This window comes from Lepidochelys kempii, chromosome 3 (genome assembly GCF_965140265.1).
Source record: "Lepidochelys kempii isolate rLepKem1 chromosome 3, rLepKem1.hap2, whole genome shotgun sequence".
Lineage (NCBI taxonomy): Eukaryota > Metazoa > Chordata > Testudines > Cheloniidae > Lepidochelys > Lepidochelys kempii.
In genome coordinates, this window is record NC_133258.1 from 142,365,555 (window position 1) to 142,387,963 (window position 22,409).

General features: G+C 46.0%; 1 protein-coding gene across 1 annotated transcript in view; it reads right to left on the reverse strand.

Annotated features, from left to right (window-relative positions):
* The window catches only part of SRD5A2 (steroid 5 alpha-reductase 2), a 55,589-nt gene extending 35,611 nt beyond the window's left edge, over positions 1–19,978 (reverse strand). Inside the window, exon 1 of the mRNA XM_073335273.1 lies at positions 19,695–19,978. Coding sequence (XP_073191374.1) covers positions 19,695–19,978 — 284 coding nt within the window. The remainder of the gene's footprint in view (positions 1–19,694) is intronic.
* Between the last annotated feature and the right edge of the window lie 2,431 nt (positions 19,979–22,409).

The following is a 22,409-nucleotide window of genomic DNA, read 5'->3' on the forward strand; positions in this document are numbered from 1 at the left end:
TGTCTGTAATTGCGTGACCAGAGAGATTGAAGTGTTCTCCGACTTCAGGAGGAGGTATGTGTGTTACAACTTCACATGCTACCTTTTAGTGAATTATGTATATTCCTGACCCGGGGATTCCTATAGAACTCTAAGCACTCCTTGTGCCCTCTGCCAGTTGTCACCAAGATGTCCCTGGGACACAATCATGCTTCTTTTGTCTGGAAGGCCAACCTCCCTTTAATATTTACTACATCTTCCTCCTTTGCAAGTGCAATATATCTTGCACTTGCAGGTGGATGGGCTCTCTGTCTTTTCTATGTTTAGCTTTGTGATATTTATCATAAAACAGGCTTGATTACTGGAGGCATTTACATACATTATGCACATTACAGGCAACACTGGCAGTACCACCTATTTCTAAGGCTACCCAAGGCTTCCCATAAAACTACCGTTTTCAGTTGCTTACAACTTTGCCAAACTTTAACCTTTGAAAAAAATTAAGCCAAATTGGTTCAGCTGTTTCCAAGAACAAGGCTAGGGAAAAATATGTTTTGCCCATGTGATCATTTCTCTGAGAAGCCCTAGGGTGCCCCATGCTTTTGGACCGGGGACTCAGAATTTGGCATGTGCCTTTTTGTGTTCCTATGAAAATCCACCCAAATTTGATCAAGTTATAAGCCTTGGGGGATGGGGGAGAAGAAATCACAGTTCACATATGCTCAGTAGAAAGCTTTGGAGCTAAATTCCCTGAAGACTCCATCCATAGTGAGCATGATGCAGCCCAGGGCTAAGCAGGATTTTTCCTGCAACTGCAGATCTGGGATGCTGTAGGCTGGGTCAGTGGAACTGAGAGCAGGGAGACTGTGCCTCCCATGCTCTCAATGTCCCCTTGCTGGGCCCAGGCAACATGGAGAAGGAAGATACCAGATTCAAATGAATAAGGGCCAAAGAGTGGGACCTGGGACAGGAAGCAGATTGATACATGGACCCTGGGGGGGGAGGGAGGGGAGAGAGAGAGAGAGAGAGAGACAAGGATCTGTGGAAGACAGGGACAAACACTGAGACTGGACAAGAAGCCCAAGGAGGAAGACTGGGACTGGCAGCCGGTGAGGATAGGGAACATGGACAGAGGCAATTGGAGGCCAGGGTGGCAAAAAGAGATCAATTGAGGACCTAGGAGGTGAGCGCTGGGAGTGGGCAAGAAGACTGGAACATGGAGTCCAGAGGGGTGACTCTAGGACTTGCTGGGCCAGGAAACTGAGAGGAGATATCTGAGGAGTGGAGACTAGGTGAGGAGATTTGTATATGGAGCCAGGGCTGGGGAAGACAGAACTGACAGAGACAGGATGAAGCCGCTGGGGTCAAACTTTGAAGGAATGGGTAGAGGAATCTGTCCCCCTAGAGCACCCGCCCCTTCAAAACCTCGACTGGATCCCAAGGTTCAAATCTCATCATTCCTCTGCTGTCAGCAAATATCTGTGGAAAAAAGTATATGACCATGTAATGAAAGACTATAATACATATTTGTATTACTTGTGTAGATTTGCACTCACTATAGACACACACCCTTGTGGGTGGATATGGCAGAGCAGGTTTTTCCAGTCTGGTGGCCCCTGTTGATGGTTGCTTCAGTCCAGCAGTGGTCTGCCTCCTCATGACTCAGGCTGCCTCCAGCTGGGTCACATTTTAGTTCTACCCCATCTTCCCCCGTGGCCAGTAGGGGAACCCGAGCCCTCCCATTACAATCGGTTTTACAGCTCAGGGACCCTATAACCAGCAGCCAACATCTGCTCTGTCAGACTCCTTGATAGTGCCTCCAAGGACTTCTTCCGACTACAACTTTTCTACAGGCCTTCTCTCCACAACCTCCTGAGATGCATCCTTCATCCAGAGCTAGGGCTGTCCAATGGAATCCCTCAACAAAAATCCCAAACAAAAAGTACAAACTTAAATAAACTTTGGACCTCTTCAGGCTTCCTCCTTTCTCTGCATGAGCCTGTTTCCCCACAGATCCACCCACCCTCTACTATCATAAGAGAAACTGCAGAGTTCTTCACTCTCTCTCTGGAGCCCCTCAAACATCAGTCCAGATTCCCCTTAGGCTATACAATCTGAGGTTTCTCCCCCTCATTCAGAACCACCCACCTCTGCCCCAGGCTTCCTGTTGGCTCAGGATTCTCTGGTTCTAGTTCTACATCTGCCTCCTAGCCATCTCTCTGCCTTTAGCTAAGAGAAGAGACACCTGACTACCAGTCTCCTCCCTGGCCTTTTCCCCACTACTCCTTTATGAAGACCCAGCTCCTTCCCAGCTGGGTTTGATCATCAGTTATGTCTAATACCTCTCCAGGTGCCACCTGGTAGCCTAATTGGGCTCAGGCTCCTGTTAACCATGGTTGACCAGTGTGGGACTTATATACCCCCATCACAATTTGCAAACATTATGGTCTTTTCAAAGTGGAAGTCAAAATTATTTTGAAGGGGTCTTTGTTTTTAATACATTGATATATGCCTGGATATATTCTTCCATCATGAGTAACCTATTTGATTATGACCCAATCCTACATATGAAGTCAATGATAAAAACAGCACTGATCTCAAAGGGGTCAGTCTTAGGCCTATACAGCTTTCCATTTTTATACAGTTACCATCTATTGACCTAATACTCATCAATTCATAAATAATGTGTTTTTTTTTTATTTTTGAGTGGGAGTAAGGGAGGTTCCTTGTTTTGTGAGGGGAGAGAAATGCTGCCTTCTTATCTCCAGTAACCTTTGTTGTTGTGGAGGGTTAGACATAGTTTTCTCTCTAATCTCTCTTTTACGTGCTCACAGGCTTCCGGCCTTTTGCAAATAAGAGGTGAGTGTTCTTTGATCTTCCCTCAAACTTGCAGAGCTTCACTGGGTATGTCTTCACTCCAGGGTTAACTCAGGGGATTGGCACGCAAGCCTGAGCACCTGAGCTAGGCTAGCCCAGGTGTGTACAGCCACACTGCAAAGCCATAGCTGAGTTTCTGGAGCCTCATTGGTGCTACACTCACGCATAGCTGCAGTAAGCTGAGCTGCTCTATGATTGTTTCCCAGTGAATTGTGGAAGAACTTTTTCTGTTCTTCTGGCACATGAGGGGAGGAGGGGGGAATTGTGGGATGACATTAGAAGACTATCAGTATTCAAACGGTTTAGCCCACGTGCCCATCACAAAATGGGGGGGTGGGAGTTACCAGCCTGTGTGAAAGCCCCACTCTGGCTTTAGCTAATCCTCCAGGATTGCCCAGTAACCCTGGGTTGAAAGCACCACTAAACTAGGGTCAGAGATTTTTGTATGTGGCTGGGAAAGGGGTTAGAGACCTTTACCCAAGAGCCCAAGTTACTTCTGCAGTGAAGACATACCCACTGATACCACAATGTTTCATGCCTGCCCTTGCTACTTCCTGTTTGCTGTATCTGAAGTGCAGCCGCGCTAGCAAATACATCAAAGGCATAGTCAGCTGGGAAACACAAGTGTATATTTCAACAATATATCCCACGCTATTCTTCTCCAGAAATAACCATTTGATATTTATGGAGACAGATGACTTTGTTCCTATTGCTAAAAATGTGTTTCTGCCAAAAACATGAAAAATGTGTGTCAGTAACTTAGTGAGACACAGTGCTATGAACTTCAAAAAACTAGTTGCTCCATTGGAGCAGAGAGTTCAAAGAGTTCATGAGGGATCAAAGTGAGAACAGCACAAAAGCACTCTCCTCTACTTTAAAAGTGGTACAAATTCCAAGGATAGGCAGACATTTATTCTGAAAACTCCCTTTATCAGAGAAAGTGCAATTACTTTCAATATGTGACCCACATGAGGCCATGTAATGACACAGAGAGAGCAAAGATATTAAACTTGCCTGCCCAATGTCAAACCTTAGTCAGATTCTACCCATGTTGACTTATGCTATACCTTACAAATATTGAGAAACTCCCCGGAGGGAGTGGGTTAGGGTGGAACTGTGCTTGACAGGGGATCTGATGGTCCTTAAAATCCCCTCATCTTGCTTCTTCCACTCTGTCCTACTTCCCCTCTCTCATGGTCTCCTTCATCCCTAACCTCCCATTCTTGCTCCTGTTGTCCTCTGCTCTTCATTAATTGTCCTTTCCTTTGCCTGCGTTTCTTTGCCCCCTTCCTCTTCTTGGTTCTCCTTACCTCACAGTTCTTCACTATGGTTCTTTCCATCTTAACATCTATCTCTCTTCCTTCCTTAGTAGATCATTGCATTTTAAGCCTCTTCTCTTCCCTGGCTTGGTTTGGTGCCTGCACACAGATGCTGCTTATTCATACAGATCCCACAACACTGGGACTGCTCCTTGGCTGCCTATAATCAGGGCCCTGTATATTTTGCTTGATCTACATTTTGTGGCAACATTCCTGGATTTGGTGGAACTCTGATACAGCTGACTGGAAATTCTGCAGTACCTTCATTTAACTTTTTAAAATTCTGATTGTTTTTATTAATTACACATGAAAATGAATAATACTACCAGTAAAGTATCTCTCCCCCCCCCCTAAAAAAAAAGGGGGGGAAGCAGTTTAGGACTCTGCAAAAAGCACAGTAGCAAGATGGTTCCATAAAAACCATCATCAGGGAAAAAGTTAACAATGCTGCCATTCAAAAATTGGCCTCTCCAACTTTATTTGAGGGGTCCTTCTCCTTCAATAATTCAAACGTCTGTTCAAAAATGGATGAATAAAGTTAGGCTCCTAAATAATTAGGTGCAATAATTAAGTTAGGTTTCTAAATCCCTATGAACCCATTTTTTTCTATCTTCGCTAAATCATCTGACTTACATTTGAAAAGTAGTAGTCCAACTGCACTTAAATGCAGGTGGGGTTACATAGTGTAAAGGAGAGTATAATTTGAAATAATGAGTTTAGATGCCAAGTGTGTACTTCCATTAAAAATAGAATAGATTAGTTTTTAAATCTATTTTCTAAAGAAGATAAAGAGGGCTGCCTGGGGCTGATTTCTAATAGCTCATATTAACCTTCCTTTACCCCCAGAATGTGTGTCTATATATAACTTTACATCAAAAATATGCTAACATTAAGGTTTTAAAGCCAAGCACAAAAGTTAGAAAATGCCAGACTTAAGGGTACCCTTTCCGCTCCAGCTGGCTCTGCAGCTCTTCCTCCTCCCCCTGCATTCAGATCAGTTTGCTTACTTGTTCTTCTCCTCAAACAAAAATGATTAGGGGTCTGGAACACATGACTTATGAGGAGAGGCTGAGGGAACTGGGATTGTTTAGTCTGCAGAAGAGAAGAATGAGGGGGGATTTGATAGCTGCTTTCAACTACCTGAGAGGTGGTTCCAGAGAGGATGGTTCTAGACTATTCTCAGTGGTAGAAGAAGACAGGACAAGGAGTAATGGTCTCAAGTTGCAGTGGGGGAGGTTTAGGTTGGATATTAGGAAAAACTTTTTCACTAGAAGGGTGGTGAAACACTGGAATGCGTTGCCTAGGGAGGTGGTGGAATCTCCTTCCTTAGAAGTTTTTAAGGTCAGGCTTGACAAAGCCCTGGCTGGGATGATTTAATTGGGGATTGGTCCTGCTTTTGAGCAGGGGGTTGGACTAGATGACCTCCTGAGGTCCCTTCCAATCCTGATATTCTATGATTCTATGATTCTATTCCATACCACCTGGCACCAAGGACAGGGGAGACAGTCACTGTTCTCAGTTCCAGTACCTGGGGCCACTGCCAAGAGTAGCAATTGCAAATAAAGTCCTGCTCAGCCTCTGCAACCATGGGCTAGAGCATGCTCAGTTGCTCTGTGAGGATGGCACATGCACTGTTCAGTCACAAGCAGGAACTGTGAAGGGATGGAGCATGTTCATTGAGGACAGAATCTTCAGAAAATTTAGGGAGTCAAATCTAACAGAGGCTTATGACTTGGCCAGATTTGGACAGCTTTTTACAGGAATAATCAAAGGCACGTCCTTGACTCAGAATGGTCCCTCTGCAAAGTTTAAAGTCCCTGCTCCAGTGCACGGGAGGCTAGAATGTCTCAACAAAACAGTTATAAGAATTTTCTGAGTGTGGGCCAAACAGTGTATTTTTTCATAACCTGTTCTCAGAAGGGGCTGAACCGTTTTAGCTGAATGTGAACCCGTGGACTCACCAGCCCCAAGGCATTCAGATGACAATCACTGTGGTGACTTAGCTCTCTTCCTAAGCCCCATGAGTCCACCTCTTCCAGGATTAGGATTGTTAATCCTCTAGGATTGTCCTGGAGTCTCCAAGAATTAAAGATTGATTTTTAATTAAAGATTATGTCATGTGATGAAATCTCCAGGAACACGTCAAACCAAAACTGGAAACCCTATCCGGGGTATCAAAGTCCAACAAGTCTTCTGCTTTTCTCCTGAGCTTCTCTGTAGCCCTCCTGGGTTTATTTTAGGCTCCATGATCTTTCAAAAGCAGCAGTCACACTCACTAGGCAGCCTTCAGCATCCACCTTTCTTTGGCCTCTTCAGAAGCAGCACTCCTTCCTGCTACAGCTCTCTGTTCCGCAGTGGAGTACAAACTCAGCAGCCACAGCCAGCAATCTTTGCATGCTTAAATTTTGGAACTGGGAATAGAATCCAGATGTACTGGTCCACAGTTCTATGTTTTAACCATAAGGGACTCCTTCCCCCAATAATCTTAACTACACTGGTTTAAGTTTTGAGTAACTCCTTTTGGAGTCACTGGTGTAACTCCAGATTTAAGCCAGTGTAGCTGAGGTCAGAATCTGGTCCAATGCAATTAGGCCAGGGGTGAATTTTGCCCAAATAGTCCACCTTGCAGACATAATTTCTTTTTCTTAAATCAACTGTGCCACATCAGCCTGAATTCAGCAAAAACATGCCCAGCACCCTGAAGTTGTTTGGATGTAAAATTAATTGGTTTAGAAGAACTAGGACTATTTCATCTTTGACTCTGTGGTTTTTCTATTAAATAAACCTTTTGTTTATTTTGATCCCAAGATAGTGTCTGGTGTGCAAATCTTGTGCTGTTTGTGTGTCAAAGGGAATTGATAATTGGGGGAACAGTCTGAGTGCCTGGTACTTAAGATCTCGGGGAGAATGGATGTGGGGAGACTCGGGACTGGAAGGGCTGTTGGTGTCATCCTGCAAAAAGTAACTAGGCTGATAGAAGCCAGGGGGAGCCCTTGTATTTGTCAGGAAATTGAATCAATGCTGCACAGCACAAAGGCCCCCAGCATTACAGGGCAGGTGATAATAGGATTTCTTACCCATCTGGGTGATCCCCACAATGTCATTATTGTGTAATCACATTGCAGGTGACCCCTTTGAGGTCTGTAGTACTTCCCAAATAGCAAACAGTAATGCTGTGAGTAGCTGATCCCAATGTCGAAGGTCCTGAGTGAATAACTTTGGGAGCATTTTCTTCAAGGTCTGATTAAACCACTCAACCAGCTCATCAGTCTGAGGGTGGTATGCAGATATCCAAAGGGTCTTCATCTTCAACAAGCTGCAGACTTCCCACATCATACGGGAGGTTAAATTGATTCCCTGTTAAAATCTCTTCTGGGATTCTGACTCACACAAAGACTCAATAATTCACTAATGATTATTTTGGGTCACAATGGTACAGCTTTGTTGGAGACTAGCTGGAGCAGCTAGGAGGGCATTAAACTACCAATACCAGGGTAGGGTGCTAAGGAGGCAAATGCAGTACAAAACTCAAACTCAAGATGTCATGAACAAATGGCACTGATGTGGCAAAGAATGTGAAGAGAAGAAATTTTTCAATTGCTTATATACCAAACCTAGGAGTCTGGGTAACAACTAAGAATTAATTAGCAATTCTCATTGATGAGGGAAAAAATTATATAACTGGCATTACTAAAACTTGGTGGGACAATTCACATGACTGGCTAGAATGTGTTTAGGAAGAAGAGAATGGGTAAAAGAGGATGGGGGTGACACATGATATTAAAGACATCTTACTTGTTTTAGAGTTATCAGTAACTCAGAACCACAGAATTCTGAATGTATATGGATCAATGTGCTAACTAACAAAGCCCAATTTGGCATCTGGTGGGGGTCTGTTACAGGCCACTGACTCAAACCAGAGAACAGGATGAGTTCCTCTTTACAGACAGGTGCTTAATGTTTTGCCAGAAACAATGTTGTTATGGGGAGTTCAATTTGGGAGACATATTCTGGAGAACTCATGCAGCCAGTAATAAAACATCATTCCAGTAATTAAAAATTACAGATCATAATTTTCTAGCACAGAAGGTGCTGCACCCAATACAAGGTAGCTCTATTTTGGTCCTCAATAGGACAGATAAAGAACTAATCACTGGACTGGATGTTGGTGGTTGCCTAGGGATGTGTGATCATAACCTGATTACATTCAATATGGGCAAACAGAGGACAGTCCGAACAAGTAATATATAAACTTGGTGCTGCAAGAGGGTTACTCTCTCAAAGATGAGGAAAATTATGAGTGAAATTGATTGGAAGAAAAAGATAGACAGGAAAACATGCATGAAAATTGGGAATTCTTAAAGGAGAGTTTATTAGATGAACAAAAAGCCATGCTTTCACCCAGACCACACCGCACGATCCATTGTCTACAGCCAAGCTCTACGATACAACTGCATTTGCTCCAACTCCTCAGACAGAGACAAACACCTACAAGATCTCTATCAAGCATTCTTACAACTACAGTACCCACCTGCTGAAGTGAAGAAACAGATTGACAGAGCCAGAAGAGTACCCAGAAGTCACCTACTACAGGACAGGCCCAACAAAGAAAGTAACAGAACGCCACTAGCCATCACCCACAGCCCCCAACTAAAACCTCTCCAATGCATCATCAAGGATCTACAACCTATCCTGAAGGATGACCCATCACTCTCACAAATCTTGGGAGACAGGCCAGTCCTTGCCTACAGACAGCCCCCCAACCTGAAGCAAATACTCACCAGCAACCACACACCACACCTCAGAACCACTAACCCAGGAACCTATCCTTGCAACAAAGCCCGTTGCCAACTGTGTCCACATATCTGTTCAGGGGACACCATCATAGGGCCTAATCACACCAGCCACACTATCAGAGGCTCGTTCACCTGCACATCTACCAGTGTGATATATGCCATCCTGTGCCAGCAATGCCCCTCTGCCATGTACATTGGTCAAACTGGACAGTCTCTACGTAAAAGAATAAATGGACACAAATCAGATGTCAAGAATTATAACATTCATAAACCAGTCGGAGAACACTTCAATCTCCCTGGTCACTCGATCTCTGACCTAAAAGTCGCAATATTGCATCCGATGAAGTGAGCTGTAGCTCACAAAAGCTTATGCTCAAATAAATTGGATAGTCTCTAAGGTGCCACAAGTACTCCTTTTCTTTTTGCGAATACAGACTAACACGGCTGCTACTCTGAAACCTGACAATAAGAAGGAGTTTTTAAAGAATATTCGTAACTAAGGAAATCCCAGCAATGGTATAGGTGAATAGACACATTATTAGATAGAGTCGGTAGAACTGTTAGCAATGACGCAGAAAGTGTTCAATAAATATTTCTGTCTGTATTTAAAAGAAGCAGGATGATATATTTGTATCACATGAGACTGATGAACTACTTTCCAGACCATCAGAATTCCCTAATAACTTGTACCCAAGAGTTATAAAAAGTGAGCTAGGAAGATCTCTGGCCCATCAATTTTAATTTTAAATACATTTTAGAATACCAGGGAAATTCCAGAAGACTGAAAGAATACTAATATTGTGAAATATTCAAAAAGTGCAAGCAGTATGCCCTGTGTAACTGTAGGCAGGTTAGCTTGACATCAGTCTTGGGCAAAACAATGGAAAAGCTGATATAGGATTCAATTGCTAAAGAATTAAAGAATAGGAATACAATTAATTACAGTCAACATGGTTTCATGGAAAATAGGTCTTGTCAAACAAACTTGATTTTTCTTTTTTTTAATGGCATTTCTAGTTTGGTTAACAAAGGTAAAGAATTTGCAGCCATGTTGCAGCGCGAGATATACTGCCATCTCCGACCAGCTAGGAGACTCCATCCCATCCTAGAAGACAATGACCTGGCCTCAGTTATTCATGCCTTCCTCACCTTTCGGCTACAGCAATGCAATATACTTGGGCATGAAGCTGTCAGCACTTAGGAAACTCCAACTAGTACAGAACACTGCAAGGCACCTCCTCAGCAACAGAGGCTATCATGCATACATCACATACCTGTCCTTCCTCCTTACAGTGGCTTCCTGTAGGATTTTGAATCAAGTTCAAGGTCCCGTTCCTTATCTTTAAGGTGCACAATGGCGTGGGCCCAGGATATCCAAAAGATTTCCTAAGCTCCAGGAACAGAGACTATGGTCAACAACTCCACTCCTCAGCCACAACGGAACTCTCTGCAGTAGGGTAAAGCTTGTCTGTGTAGTAGATAAGAACTTTCTCTGCGGTCAATTTTAAACTGTGGAATGAACTCCCTCAGGAACCATCACAAACCTCACCACCTTCTGCTCCAACTGCAAGGCACATTTCTTTGATCTTGCCTTCTCCAACAAACACAAAGCAACACATATATTTAAATAACAAAAACAAACAAACAAAAAAGCTAAAACCCTGCCAAAACAATATACTCCCCTTCACATGTTCCTATCCCTGGGATCAGATGAGAGAAAAAACACCATACAAGAGTTGTGTAGTTACATTGCTTTATGCGCTGCTGGAAGGTGCTCAGATGCCATGCTCATCACTGCAGAATAAGGGCCTCCATAAAATAGATACAATATACTTAGAACTGCACAACATTCTGGTTAAAAAGTTAGCACTATCCAATACCCATAAAGCACATTTTAAATGGATTACAAAATAGCTAATTGGCAGGACTCAAAAAGTAGTTGATGGTAGATAATCATCACAGAATGTGGGTGTTTCTAGTGGGGTTTTGGAGAGATCAATACTAGGCGCAACACTATTCAACATTTTCATTAACAACTGGAAGTAAATATAAAATCACTGCTGTTGAAGTTTGGTAGATGATACAAAGATTAGCAGACTGGTAAATAATGAAGAGGACAGAGCAGTCGGATTCAAACAAAATATGTTTTAATACATCTAGGAACAAGGAATGCAGGCCGTAAGTACCAAACGGAGGCGACGGGAGAATTGTGTCCTTGAAAGCAGTGATTCTGAAAAGGATTTAGGGATCATAACTTCATAGAGCTGTAAGGCTGGAAGGGACCTCAAGATCCATAAAGTCTGTCTCCCCATACAGAGCCAGGATGAAGTATGCCCAGACCATCCTTGACAGGTATTTGTCCAACCTGTTCTGAAAAACATCCAGTGATGGGGATTTCACAACCTCCCTTGGCTGTCTGTTCCAGAGTTTAACTATCCATACAATTAGAAAGTTTTTCCTAATGCCTAACCTAAGTCTCCCTTGCTGCAGATTAAGCCCATTACTTCTTGTCCTCCCTTCAGTGGACACAGAGAACAATTGATAACCGTCCTCTTTCTAATAGCTCTTAACATACTTTAAGAATGTTATCAAGTCCCCACTCAGTCTTCTTTCTCCAGATTAAACATGCCCAGTTTTTAAAAACTTTCCTCATTTGTCAGGTTTTCTAAGCCCTTTATGATTTTTGTAGCTGTCTTCTAGGCACTCTTCAGTTTGTCCACATCTTTCCTAAAGTGTGGTGCCCAGAATTGGACAATACTCCAGTTGAGGCCTCACCAGTGCCACGTAGAGAGGAACAATTACCTCCTGTGTCTTACACGCAACATGCCTGTTAATACTCCTTTTTTGTCACAGCATCACATTGTTGGCTCATATTCAATTTGTGATCCAGTATAACCCCCAGAATCTTTTCTGAAGTATTATTGCATAGCCAGCTATTGCCCATTTTCTAGTTGTCTGTTTGATTTTTCCTTCCTGGATGTATTTCTTTGCACTTGTCTTTATGGAATGGCATTTTGTTAATTTCAGACTTGTCCAAGGTCATTTTGAATGCTAACTCTGTCATCCAAAATCCTTGCAATCCCTCCAAGCTTTGCATCATCCACAAATTTTACAAGCATAGTCTCCTCTCCATTATCCAAGTCATGAATGAAATGGACAAGCAACTGAACATGTGTTCCCACTGCTGTGATAAAAAGAGCAAATGTGATCCTTGGATATATGAGTAGGAAACTGATTTTACCTCTGTTTATGGTATTGTGAGACTCATATTAGAATACTGTACCCAATTCTGCTGTCCACATTTTTAAAAGGATGTTGAAAAACTTGGAAAAGGCACAGAAAAGAGCCAAAAAAATTATTCAAAAGCTGGAGAAAATGCCATACAGTGAGAGACTTAAAGAGATCAATTTGTTTAGTTTATCAAAAAGAAGACTGTGACATGTCTAGATTATGGTATACAAGTACACATGGGTAATAAAGGGTTTTTTAATCTATCTGAGAAATGCAGAACAAGAACCAATGACTGGAAGTTAACGGCAGACAAAATCAAATTAGAAATTTATGTTCAAACTTTTAAAAGTGAGGGCAATCAACCAATGGAATAAACTACCAAAGGAAGTGGTTGATTCTCTATCTCTTGATGTCTTCAAATCAAGAGTGTATGCCATTCTAGAAGATACATGTTAGTCAAACACAGATTATTGGTATTGCCATATAGATCAATTATATGATTTTTGAAGAAATTTGGATCCTCTTTCTAGATACATTTGGATAAAAATATTGAGATGACTCGAAGAATGCCAAACCTCCAGTCTATCTAACCCCTCCTTTTTCTTTCCCCTCCCCTATCTCCTGTTTGTTTCTTCTCCCTATTCATATATGTTTTCTATATTATTACTGTTAATCCCCCTTAACATGTTATGTCTATGTAGTGTTGTCTGGTTTTGTATTGTCTGGTCTTGCAGCTTTAATGAGTTACAAAACTGCATAATTGCTTACTTCTATTGTAGATCCAGTGAAGCATATAGTGATTATATGTATGACTAAATATAGTGATTTGCTATAACAACTGGGCTGTGGCTGCCTTGCCTACTGGTTGGAACAGAGGTAGTCAGGCCTAGTGGCCAAGTCAGGAGCTGAGTTATCAAGTGTGGGGAGCGAGCCAGAGCTGACAGCCAGAGACCAGGTATCAGCTGTCAGAGCAACGGCCAGAAACCAAATGCCAAGTCTGGGGAACAAGCTGGAGCCAAGAGTTGGAGCCAGACTATCCGTCAGAGTGAGGACAGGAGCAAGAAGGGAGGGCCAGGAACAGGAAACCAGTAGTAGGAAAACAGAAGTGGAACCAGGGTCAGGGAGCAAGATACAGAAGTGGGTTCCAGAGCAAGTGCGGGGAACATGATGGGAGCTGAGAGCAGGAATAGAAATGCAGCTGCGGGCATGGAATGCTGTTGAGAGCCAGAAACCCAGGCCTGCTGTGGGGTTTAAGACTGTGGCTGAGGGAGTCTTCAGCCAATCGGGAGGCCTGTTTCATTAGCTGAGTCATCTGAGAGCAATGAGCTGGGTCTGGGTTCAGCTGTGAGTCTCGACCCTGATATTTGGAAAAAATATCAAAATGGAAGTCATTTATCTTCTTATATTTTTCATTGCCTGCTTCTTTATGAAAATCAATAAAAATTATTAATAATAATAAAAAGAATAGTTACCAGGCTCAATATAGGAGAAACTGGATGAAATTCTATGGTAATATACAGGAGGTCAGACACTGACTAATGATCTAATGGTCTCCTCTGGCCAGAAAATGTCTCAATCTATTAAACGCTTTTACTAGCCCCTCTGCACCCACACCTTTATCAGTTTCCCCCTCCATGTGGATGTTTGGAGCAGTCAATGGTGGTGTCAGGATTACAGACTGTAAATACCTCCTTAGGGAGAGGCAGATACCACTAAGTTATGCAGCAATTCTATGCAGAAATTCACAAAGAAAATTCCCTTTATGCAAAACGGGGCCTTTTAATACAAATCCTCAGGAATGCTGAAATATAGGTGTAACCAAGTATTGGGGGTAGCCGTGGTAGTCTGTATCCACAAAAACAACAAAAAGAAAAGGAGTACTTGTGGCACCTTAGAGACTAACCAATTTATTTGAGCATAAGCTTTCGTGAGCTACAGCTCACTTCATCGGATGCGTACTGTGGAAAGTACACAAGATCTTTTTATACACACAAAGCATGAAAAAATGCGTGTTTACCACTAAAAAAGGTTTTCTCTCCCCCCACCCCACTCTCCTGCTAGTAATAGCTTATCTAAAGTGATCACTCTCCTTAATCAATGGCCCACCTTGATTATCATACACATGGTAAGGAGAGTGATCATTTTAGATAAGCTATTACCAGCAGGAGAGTGGGGTGGGCAGAGAGAAAACAGTTTGTAGTGGTAAACACCCATTTTTTCATGCTTTGTGTGTATAAAAAGATCTTGTGTACTTTCCACAGTACGCATCCGATGAAGTGAGCTGTAGCTCACGAAAGCTTATGCTCAAATAAATTGGTTAGTCTCTAAGGTGCCACAAGTACTCCTTTTCTTTTTGGGAATACAGACTAACATGGCTGTTACTCTGAAACAAAAACAACAAGCAGTCTGGGTGGAAAAGAGCTATTCAAGCCCAAATTAATGGTGTTAAATTTGCAAATGAATTTTAGTTCTGCTGTTTCTCTTTGAAGTCTGTTTCTGCAGTTTTGAACAAGCTTGAATAGGGACTGGGAGTGGCTGGCTCATTACAAAAGCAGCTTTCCCTCTCCTGGAATTGACACCTCCTCATCTATTATAGGGAGTGGACTACATCCACCCTGATCGAATTGGCTTTGCCAACACTGGTTCTCCACTTGTGAGGTAACTCCCTTCCCTTCATGTGTCATTATATAATGCCTGCATCTGTAATTTTCACTCCATGCATCTGAAGAAGTGGTGTTTTACCCACGAAAGCTTATGCCCAAATAAATCTGTCAGTCTTTAAGGTGCCTCCAGACTCCTTGTTGTTTGTATAGGTGTAACCAGTGATAACACTAACAACAGCAACAATTGCTCAATTAATTAAAATATTTTTATAACAATAAATAACAACATTTTACTTCTTTTACAATTTCAGAGTCAAAGTGAACAAGGGCAATCGGATTACATCAACTAAATATGTATAATTTCATTAATGGTGAACCATGCACCTTATCATTACGCTGACAGTTAAGTCTGATCACAGAAAGATTCAAAAATTTGACATTCTGCTATTTCCATCAGAGATTTCTGTGCATGACAGCACGTAAGTTAAAAGAAAACAAGATGTATTTTGTGGATGCATCTCAAAATATAAGTATAAGTATAAGTAGGGGCATAGTGAGCAGATCGAGGGACGTGATCGTTCCCCTCTATTCGACATTGGTGAGGCCTCATCTGGACTACTGTGTCCAGTTTTGGGCCCCACACTTCAAGAAAGATGTGGATAAATTGGAGAGAGTCCAGCGAAGGGCAACAAAAATTATTAGGGGACTGGAACACATGAGTTATGAGGAGAGGCTGAGGGAACTGGGATTGTTTAGTCTGCAGAAGAGAAGAATGAGGGGGGATTTGATAGGTGCTTTCAACTACCTGAAAGGGGGTTCCAAAGAGGATGGCTCTAGACTGTTCTCAATGGTAGCAGATGACAGAACGAGGAGTAATGGTCTCAAGTTGCAGTGGGGGAGGTTTAGATTGGATATTAGGAAAAACTTTTTCACTAAGAGGGTGGTGAAACACTGGAATGCATTACCTAGGGAGGTGGTAGAATCTCCTTCCTTAGAGGTTTTTAAGGTCAGGCTTGACAAAGCCCTAGCTGGGATGATTTAACTGGGAATTGGTCCTGCTTCGAGCAGGGGGTTGGACTAGATGACCTTCTGGGGTCCCTTCCAACGCTGATATTCTATGATTCTATGATTCTATGAAAGTACTGGCCTGCATATTTTCAAATACCATTCACTGACTATTCAGACAAAAATGAAATGTTCCCACCCCAGAAAAATCCTTCATCTGTCCTCTTTTCCATGTAACTTGAAAATAGCATTGATTAGTTCAATAAAAGTAATCAAAGTTATTTGTATTAACAGTAAAATTTTTAAATTATTATTTTAAATTATTAAAGAAAAGGTGTTGTCATTATAGGTACAAAGTTGTTGGGATAACATATAACACTGGGAACCATTTTGTATGGATCCAGAAACTTGGTAAAACTGAGGACTTCATGATGGAATTTTGGAATTAAAAAGGAATCGAGGTGGAGATATTCCAGCCTAAAGAGTTCTCCAGATTCCATTGAACTGTACCAAGCCACATTACTATTATATGAATTTCACAGCAACACTACAGATGCTAGCTCCTTCAAAGAAAGATATAGAATAGTATTCCTTCACGTAGTTTTTGAGTGCTGTAGTGGTGCTCACTGTTTTCTATGTTTTAGAAGCTATCAGAAACCACTCAGAACAGAAGTGTGCATTAAGCTAGGTCTTGTACATTTGCATACAGTTAATAAACAAGATTATTTGAGAGTCACCTGCACCCTGGTAGTGTCTTCCTATTATTTTTGTTGTGTAACAGGGAAAAGACAACACTAAACATAACAAATGTTTCTAGATTTATAACAAACAATTTTTGGTAACTTTAGCCATTTTCCCTGTTTTTAATTAATCTAACAACAAAACAAAGTTCCTATAGACTTCTTCATTTGTAATTATCATATAATTTGTTAAAACTTTACAGCCGGATTTCCAACAAATTGGCTAAATACTGCTTTTTGTTGATATTTACAAAGAAAATATACAAAAGAATATTGTATGTTTACTAACAAAGAAAGCACATATTTAAAATTGGGGTAATAAATTTGTCAGACCGGAAATAAAGGTTCACTTCTGGGAGTGGCATATGCTTAACTCTGCATCATGAAAGAACAGTCACAGGGAGGTGTCACTAGGGTTGACTCAATACCTATTTTGTCAAGCACAGCCAGTTGAAACCCAGCTCCTATTCAAACTCCATCTACAAAATGAAATGGGGGGATGGAATCACATCTCACACCATAGTGCTCAAGAACAAACCTGTGGGTCAGGAAGTGACATGTCCCAGCTCCTTCAGAACAGTCTGACAGTTGTGGGGAGTGACCGAAGTCACAATTTGTCACCTAGAGTCAGTGAACCCCCAGATCCCTATTCAAGCCCTGTACAATATGGAAGAGGTGTGAGATCTGACATGGGGCAGCATATTGCACAAGAACAAAGCTTCAGGTCAGAGAGTGGGATGTCCCAGCTCCTTCGGAACCACAGGACAGTCACAGGGACATGTCACTTGAGCTGACCAAGACATTTTTGTCACATGCAGCCAGGCAAAACGCAGTTCCTTATTAATGCACCATTTGCAATATGGAAGCGGGGTTGGGACCAGACATTACAAACCCATGAAAAAAACGCAGAAATTGGGCATGTTTTTGGCTTAATTGGCTTGTGAGTTGCTTGTTGGCTAGTTTTTGGCTTGTAGCTTGTTGCTTCTTTGGCTTGTAGCTTGTTGCTTGTAGCTTCTTTTTTTTGATCGGCTCCCAGCAAGCAGGGGCAAGGGGAAACAAGCAGGGGTAAGGTGGTGAGAGAATCAGGGGTGCACAGTGGGCCCAGCACAGCCCCAGATTGTGTGCCGGGGGATCTAGTCACATAGAGAGTTGGGGTTCTTAGGGACTGGCTTGTTTTGGCCTTGTTTTGAAATGGGATTAGCTTGATTTTTGGCTTATTGTGAAAGTCAGGATGCTTATTTGCCACTGAAATTTGGCAACTGTGGTAGGGACCTCACATCTTACAGCACACTGCACAGGAGCAAAGTGAGTGATACCTCCCAGAGCCTTCAGAACATGTTGAGGGGGCCAGGTGACCTGAGCCTCATTTTGTCACAGCCAGCCGGTCACCACCCATCCTCTGACTGGATTATTTAAATTCATGGATAATTACTGAGACACTGACAGGCGATTAGAAATTAAAAGTTTTGACCACATTCCATGGATGACATTTCTAAAAGTGGGACGTGGCCATTTGAAATAAGTTTGGCCTTTGAATAAGGAGGCACTTAACAAGGAACCGGGAGTAAAGAACCAACTTCAGCGTCTTAACCCGAATCCGGTCGTTCAGACTGATCCAGTCGGCAGTGAACAGGGCCAGGAGCATCACCTCGCCAGTCACAGGAGGGAGCCAAGGTAGAAATCCAGCACCCAGACCCTTCCACTGGGGTCAGAGCCACCGTCTGCACCGCCAGCCCACTGCGAGAGCCCGCACACACACACACCCCAGCAAGCCTCCTCTCCCCCACAGAGCCACCAGACACCCTTTGCCACCCAGCGAGCCCGCCCCCCTAGAGAGCCACCCAGAGACACTTCACCAGTCAGCGAGCCCACCCCCCCGGGGGGCCACCCAGTGAGTTCTGCCACCCCGAGAGCCACCCAGAGACCCTTCACCACCCAGCGAGCTCCCCCACCGAGAGCCACCCAGAGACCCTTCTCCACCCAGCGAGCTCCCCCCCCGAGAGCCACCCAGAGACCCTTCTCCACCCAGCGAGCTCCCCTGCCAAGAGCCACCCAGAGACCCTTCTCCACCCAGCCATCCCACCCCTCCCCCCCAGGGAGCCTCCCAGACACCCTTCGCCACCCAGTGAGCCCCTCACCCCCCCCAGGGAAACACCCAGACACCCTTCGCCATCCAGCGATCCCACCCCCCCTCGGGAGCCACCCAGAGACCCTTCGCCACCCAGTGAGCTCCCGCAAGCCCCCCCAGTGAGCCATCCAGAGACCCTTCACCACCCAGTGAGCTCCCACCCCGAGAGCCACCCAGAGAGCTCCCCCTGCCCCCCCAGGGAGCCACCCAGACACCCTTCGCCACCCAGTGAGACCTCCCCAGGGAGCCACCCAGAGACCCTTCTCCACCCAGCAAGACCTCCCCAGGGAGCCACCCAGACACCCTTCTCCACCCAGTGAAACCTCCCCAGGGAGCCACCCAGAGACCCTTCTCCACCCAGCGAGACCTCCCCAGGGAGCCACCCAGAGACCCTTCTCCACCCAGCGAGACCTCCCCAGGGAGCCACCCAGAGACCCTTCTCCACCCAGCGAGACCTCCCCAGGGAGCCACCCAGAGACCCTTCGCCACCCAGCGAGACCTCCCCAGGGAGCCACCCAGACACCCTTCGCCATCCAGCGATCCCACCCCCCCTCGGGAGCCACCCAGAGACCCTTCTCCACCCAGCGAGACCTCCCCAGGGAGCCACCCAGAGACCCTTCTCCACCCAGCGAGACCTCCCCAGGGAGCCACCCAGAGACCCTTCTCCACCCAGCGAGACCTCCCCAGGGAGCCACCCAGAGACCCTTCTCCACCCAGCGAGACCTCCCCAGGGAGCCACCCAGACACCCTTCGCCATCCAGCGATCCCACCCCCCCTCGGGAGCCACCCAGAGACCCTTCTCCACCCAGCGAGACCTCCCCAGGGAGCCACCCAGACACCCTTCGCCATCCAGCGAGACCTCCCCAGGGAGCCACCCAGAGACCCTTCGCCACCCAGCGAGACCTCCCCAGGGAGCCACCCAGAGACCCTTCGCCACCCAGCGAGCCCCGCAGCGAGCCCTCGCCCCACCCCGCTCCTGCCGCCCGCCACGCCGCGGCGGCGGGGGCTCGCGTTACCTGTGGAAGTAGTGCGCGCAGAACATGCCGCAGAGCAGCCGGCAGCCCAGGGGCTCCAGGCGCGGCGGGCTGCGCAGCGCCAGCAGCAGCGCGGGCACCAAGAAGGAGGGCAGCTCCTGCAGGAACCAGGCGCAGCGGGCAGGCAGCCTGGCCCAGGGCTTGCCCGGCTTCTCCTGGTGTTTCCCGTACCTGGACGGGGCACGGAGGTTGAGGCAGAGCAGCAGGAACCCCAGGGCGCCCAGGAGGGAGCTGAGGGCGAGCACCAGGCTCGGGGAGCACTGCATGCTAGGGGTGGCGACAGGGCAGCCCAAGCCACCGCCAGCCCCTGCCTTAATAGAGCAACGGTCACCCCGCCCAGCCGGGCTGCCTCCACTTGGGCTGACTAGGCTGCGGAGCCCCTCCTCGAGGGAGGGGGAGCTGGGGCAGGGAGGGGCGGCCCGACTAGACTGGCCCCTCAGGCCGGGAATCCCGCGCCCCTCACCTGCGCTCCGACCATCTGCCCCTCCTGTGGGCGTCTGGGGAGGGCTTGCTGCGCAGCGCGCTGAAGTCCCTGGGAAGATTCCCATTGATCTCAGTGGGCTTTGGACCAGGCTCCCTATGTCAGCGTCTTTCCCTTTCCCTAGACAATCTTTGGACCAAAAACCCGGTTCCCACTGGAGATGGGAAAGTATATAAAGGTGTCAGAAGCTCAGTAGGAATATTTAGCGCTGTGCTTCATGCAAGGGTTAATACTAAAATGTCTGTTCGGCTATAGCAATAAAGGGCCGAGAACTAGAAATGTGAAACAGAAAAACATTACTGCACAGCGAGCCCCGCCCCAGGGAGCCACCCAGAGCACCCTCGCAGCACAGGACCAACCTGCGCTTCAACAGGATGGCGGTTTTCGAAAGTGAACTGAGCGAGAGGAGGCTAAGGAAACACAAAAGCTCACCCACCCGTTGAAAGGCACATACTGGACCTAAGCAGAAGACGTGACAGGAGGAAGGATGCTTCGGGGAACAGCGCTCACGACAGGAGGTCTGTAGTCTGTAGTCCTGGCTGGCTCTTCCACACATTACCCAAGTAACCGTGAGCAAGGCACTTATCCACTGTACAAGAGTTGCTCCGTCTCTACAATGGGATAATGATTCTTTATTCCCTGGCTCATGGGGCTGTTGTAAGGATTAATTCATTAATATTTGTAAACCATTTGCAGATCTTTGGGTGAAAGATGCTGTACTGCAGGGGTCTGAAACTGGAATCGCCAGGAGGGCCACATGAGGACTCGTTCGTTGGCCCGAGGGCCACTGCCCCCATCCCCCACTCCACCCCCGCCCCTGCCCGCGGGGTGCAGCAGGGGGCTCAGGGCAGGGGGTTGGGGTGCAGGACGGGTGTGGATGTGGCAGGGGGCTCAGGACAGGGGTTTGGGGTGCAGGAGGGAGTGTGGGGTGCAGCAGGGGGTTGGGGTGCGACAGGGGGCTCAGAGCAGGTAGTTGGGGTGCAGGATGGGTGTGGGGTGTGGCAGGAGGCTCAGGACAGGGGTTTGGGGTGCGGAAGGGAGTGCAGGGTGTGGCAGGGTGTTGGGGTGCAGGGTGCAGCAGGGGGCTCAGGGCAGGGAGGTTGGGGTGCAGGAGCGGTTTGGGTTCCAGCCCGGCGCTCTTTACCTAGAGCGGCTCCAGGGTGGCAGGGGCGTGCACCGGGGCCAGGGTAGGCTCCCTGCCTGCCCTGGCCCCGGCCCCAGCCCCGTGCCGCTCCACTCCGCTCCGGGAGGCGGTGGGCACCCTGTCCCTGCAGCCCCAGGGGGAGGGGGAGCAGAGAACTCCTGTGAGCAGTTCTTGCTTGTGGGTATCTCCCCTGAAGCTCCCATTGGCCGCGCTTCCCCTTTCCCAGCCAATGGGAGCTTTGGAGGAGGTAATCACAGGCAAGAACAGCTCACAGGAGTTCTCTGCTCCCCCTCCGCCCAGGGCCGCAGGGAAGCGGTGCAGCGTCCTCAGCACCACGGGGTTGGCAAATCTGCAAACCAGCTCCAAAGCCCTGAGGGGCTGGATCCGGCTCTGGGCGGTAGATTGCCTACCCCTGTCCTGGATGTAGGCTGGGGACATAGCACGCTGTGGAGGGGACGGGGGGCCGCAGGGAGCTTGTCGGGTCCCAGGGAAGAACCCTGCGGCCCCATGTTTGAGACCCCTGCTGTAGTGCAGATATGGGGAAAAATATGCCAGCGATGCCCCTCTGCCATGTACATTGGTCAGACTGGGCAGTCTCTACGTAAAAGAATAAATGGACACAAATCAGATGTCAAGAATTATAACATTCATAAACCAGTTGGAGAACACTTCAGTCTCTCTGGTCACTCGATCTCTGACCTAAAAGTCACAATATTACAACAAAAAGACTTCAAAAACAGACTCCAAGGAGAGACTGCTGAATTGGAATTAATTTGCAAACTGGATACAATTAACTTAGGCTTGAATAGAGACTGAGAGTGGCTGTGTCATTACACAAAGTAAAACTATTTCCCCATGTTTATTTCCCCCCACCCCCACCCCCCACTGCTCCTCAGACGTTTCTGTTAACTGCTGGCAATGGCCCACCTTGATTATCACTACAAAAGGTTTTCTTGCCCCCCACCCCCGCTCTCCTGCCGGTAATAGCTCATCTTAAGTGATCACTCTCCTTACAATGTGTATGATAACAACCATTTTTCATGTCTGTGTGTATATAAATGTCACTGTATTT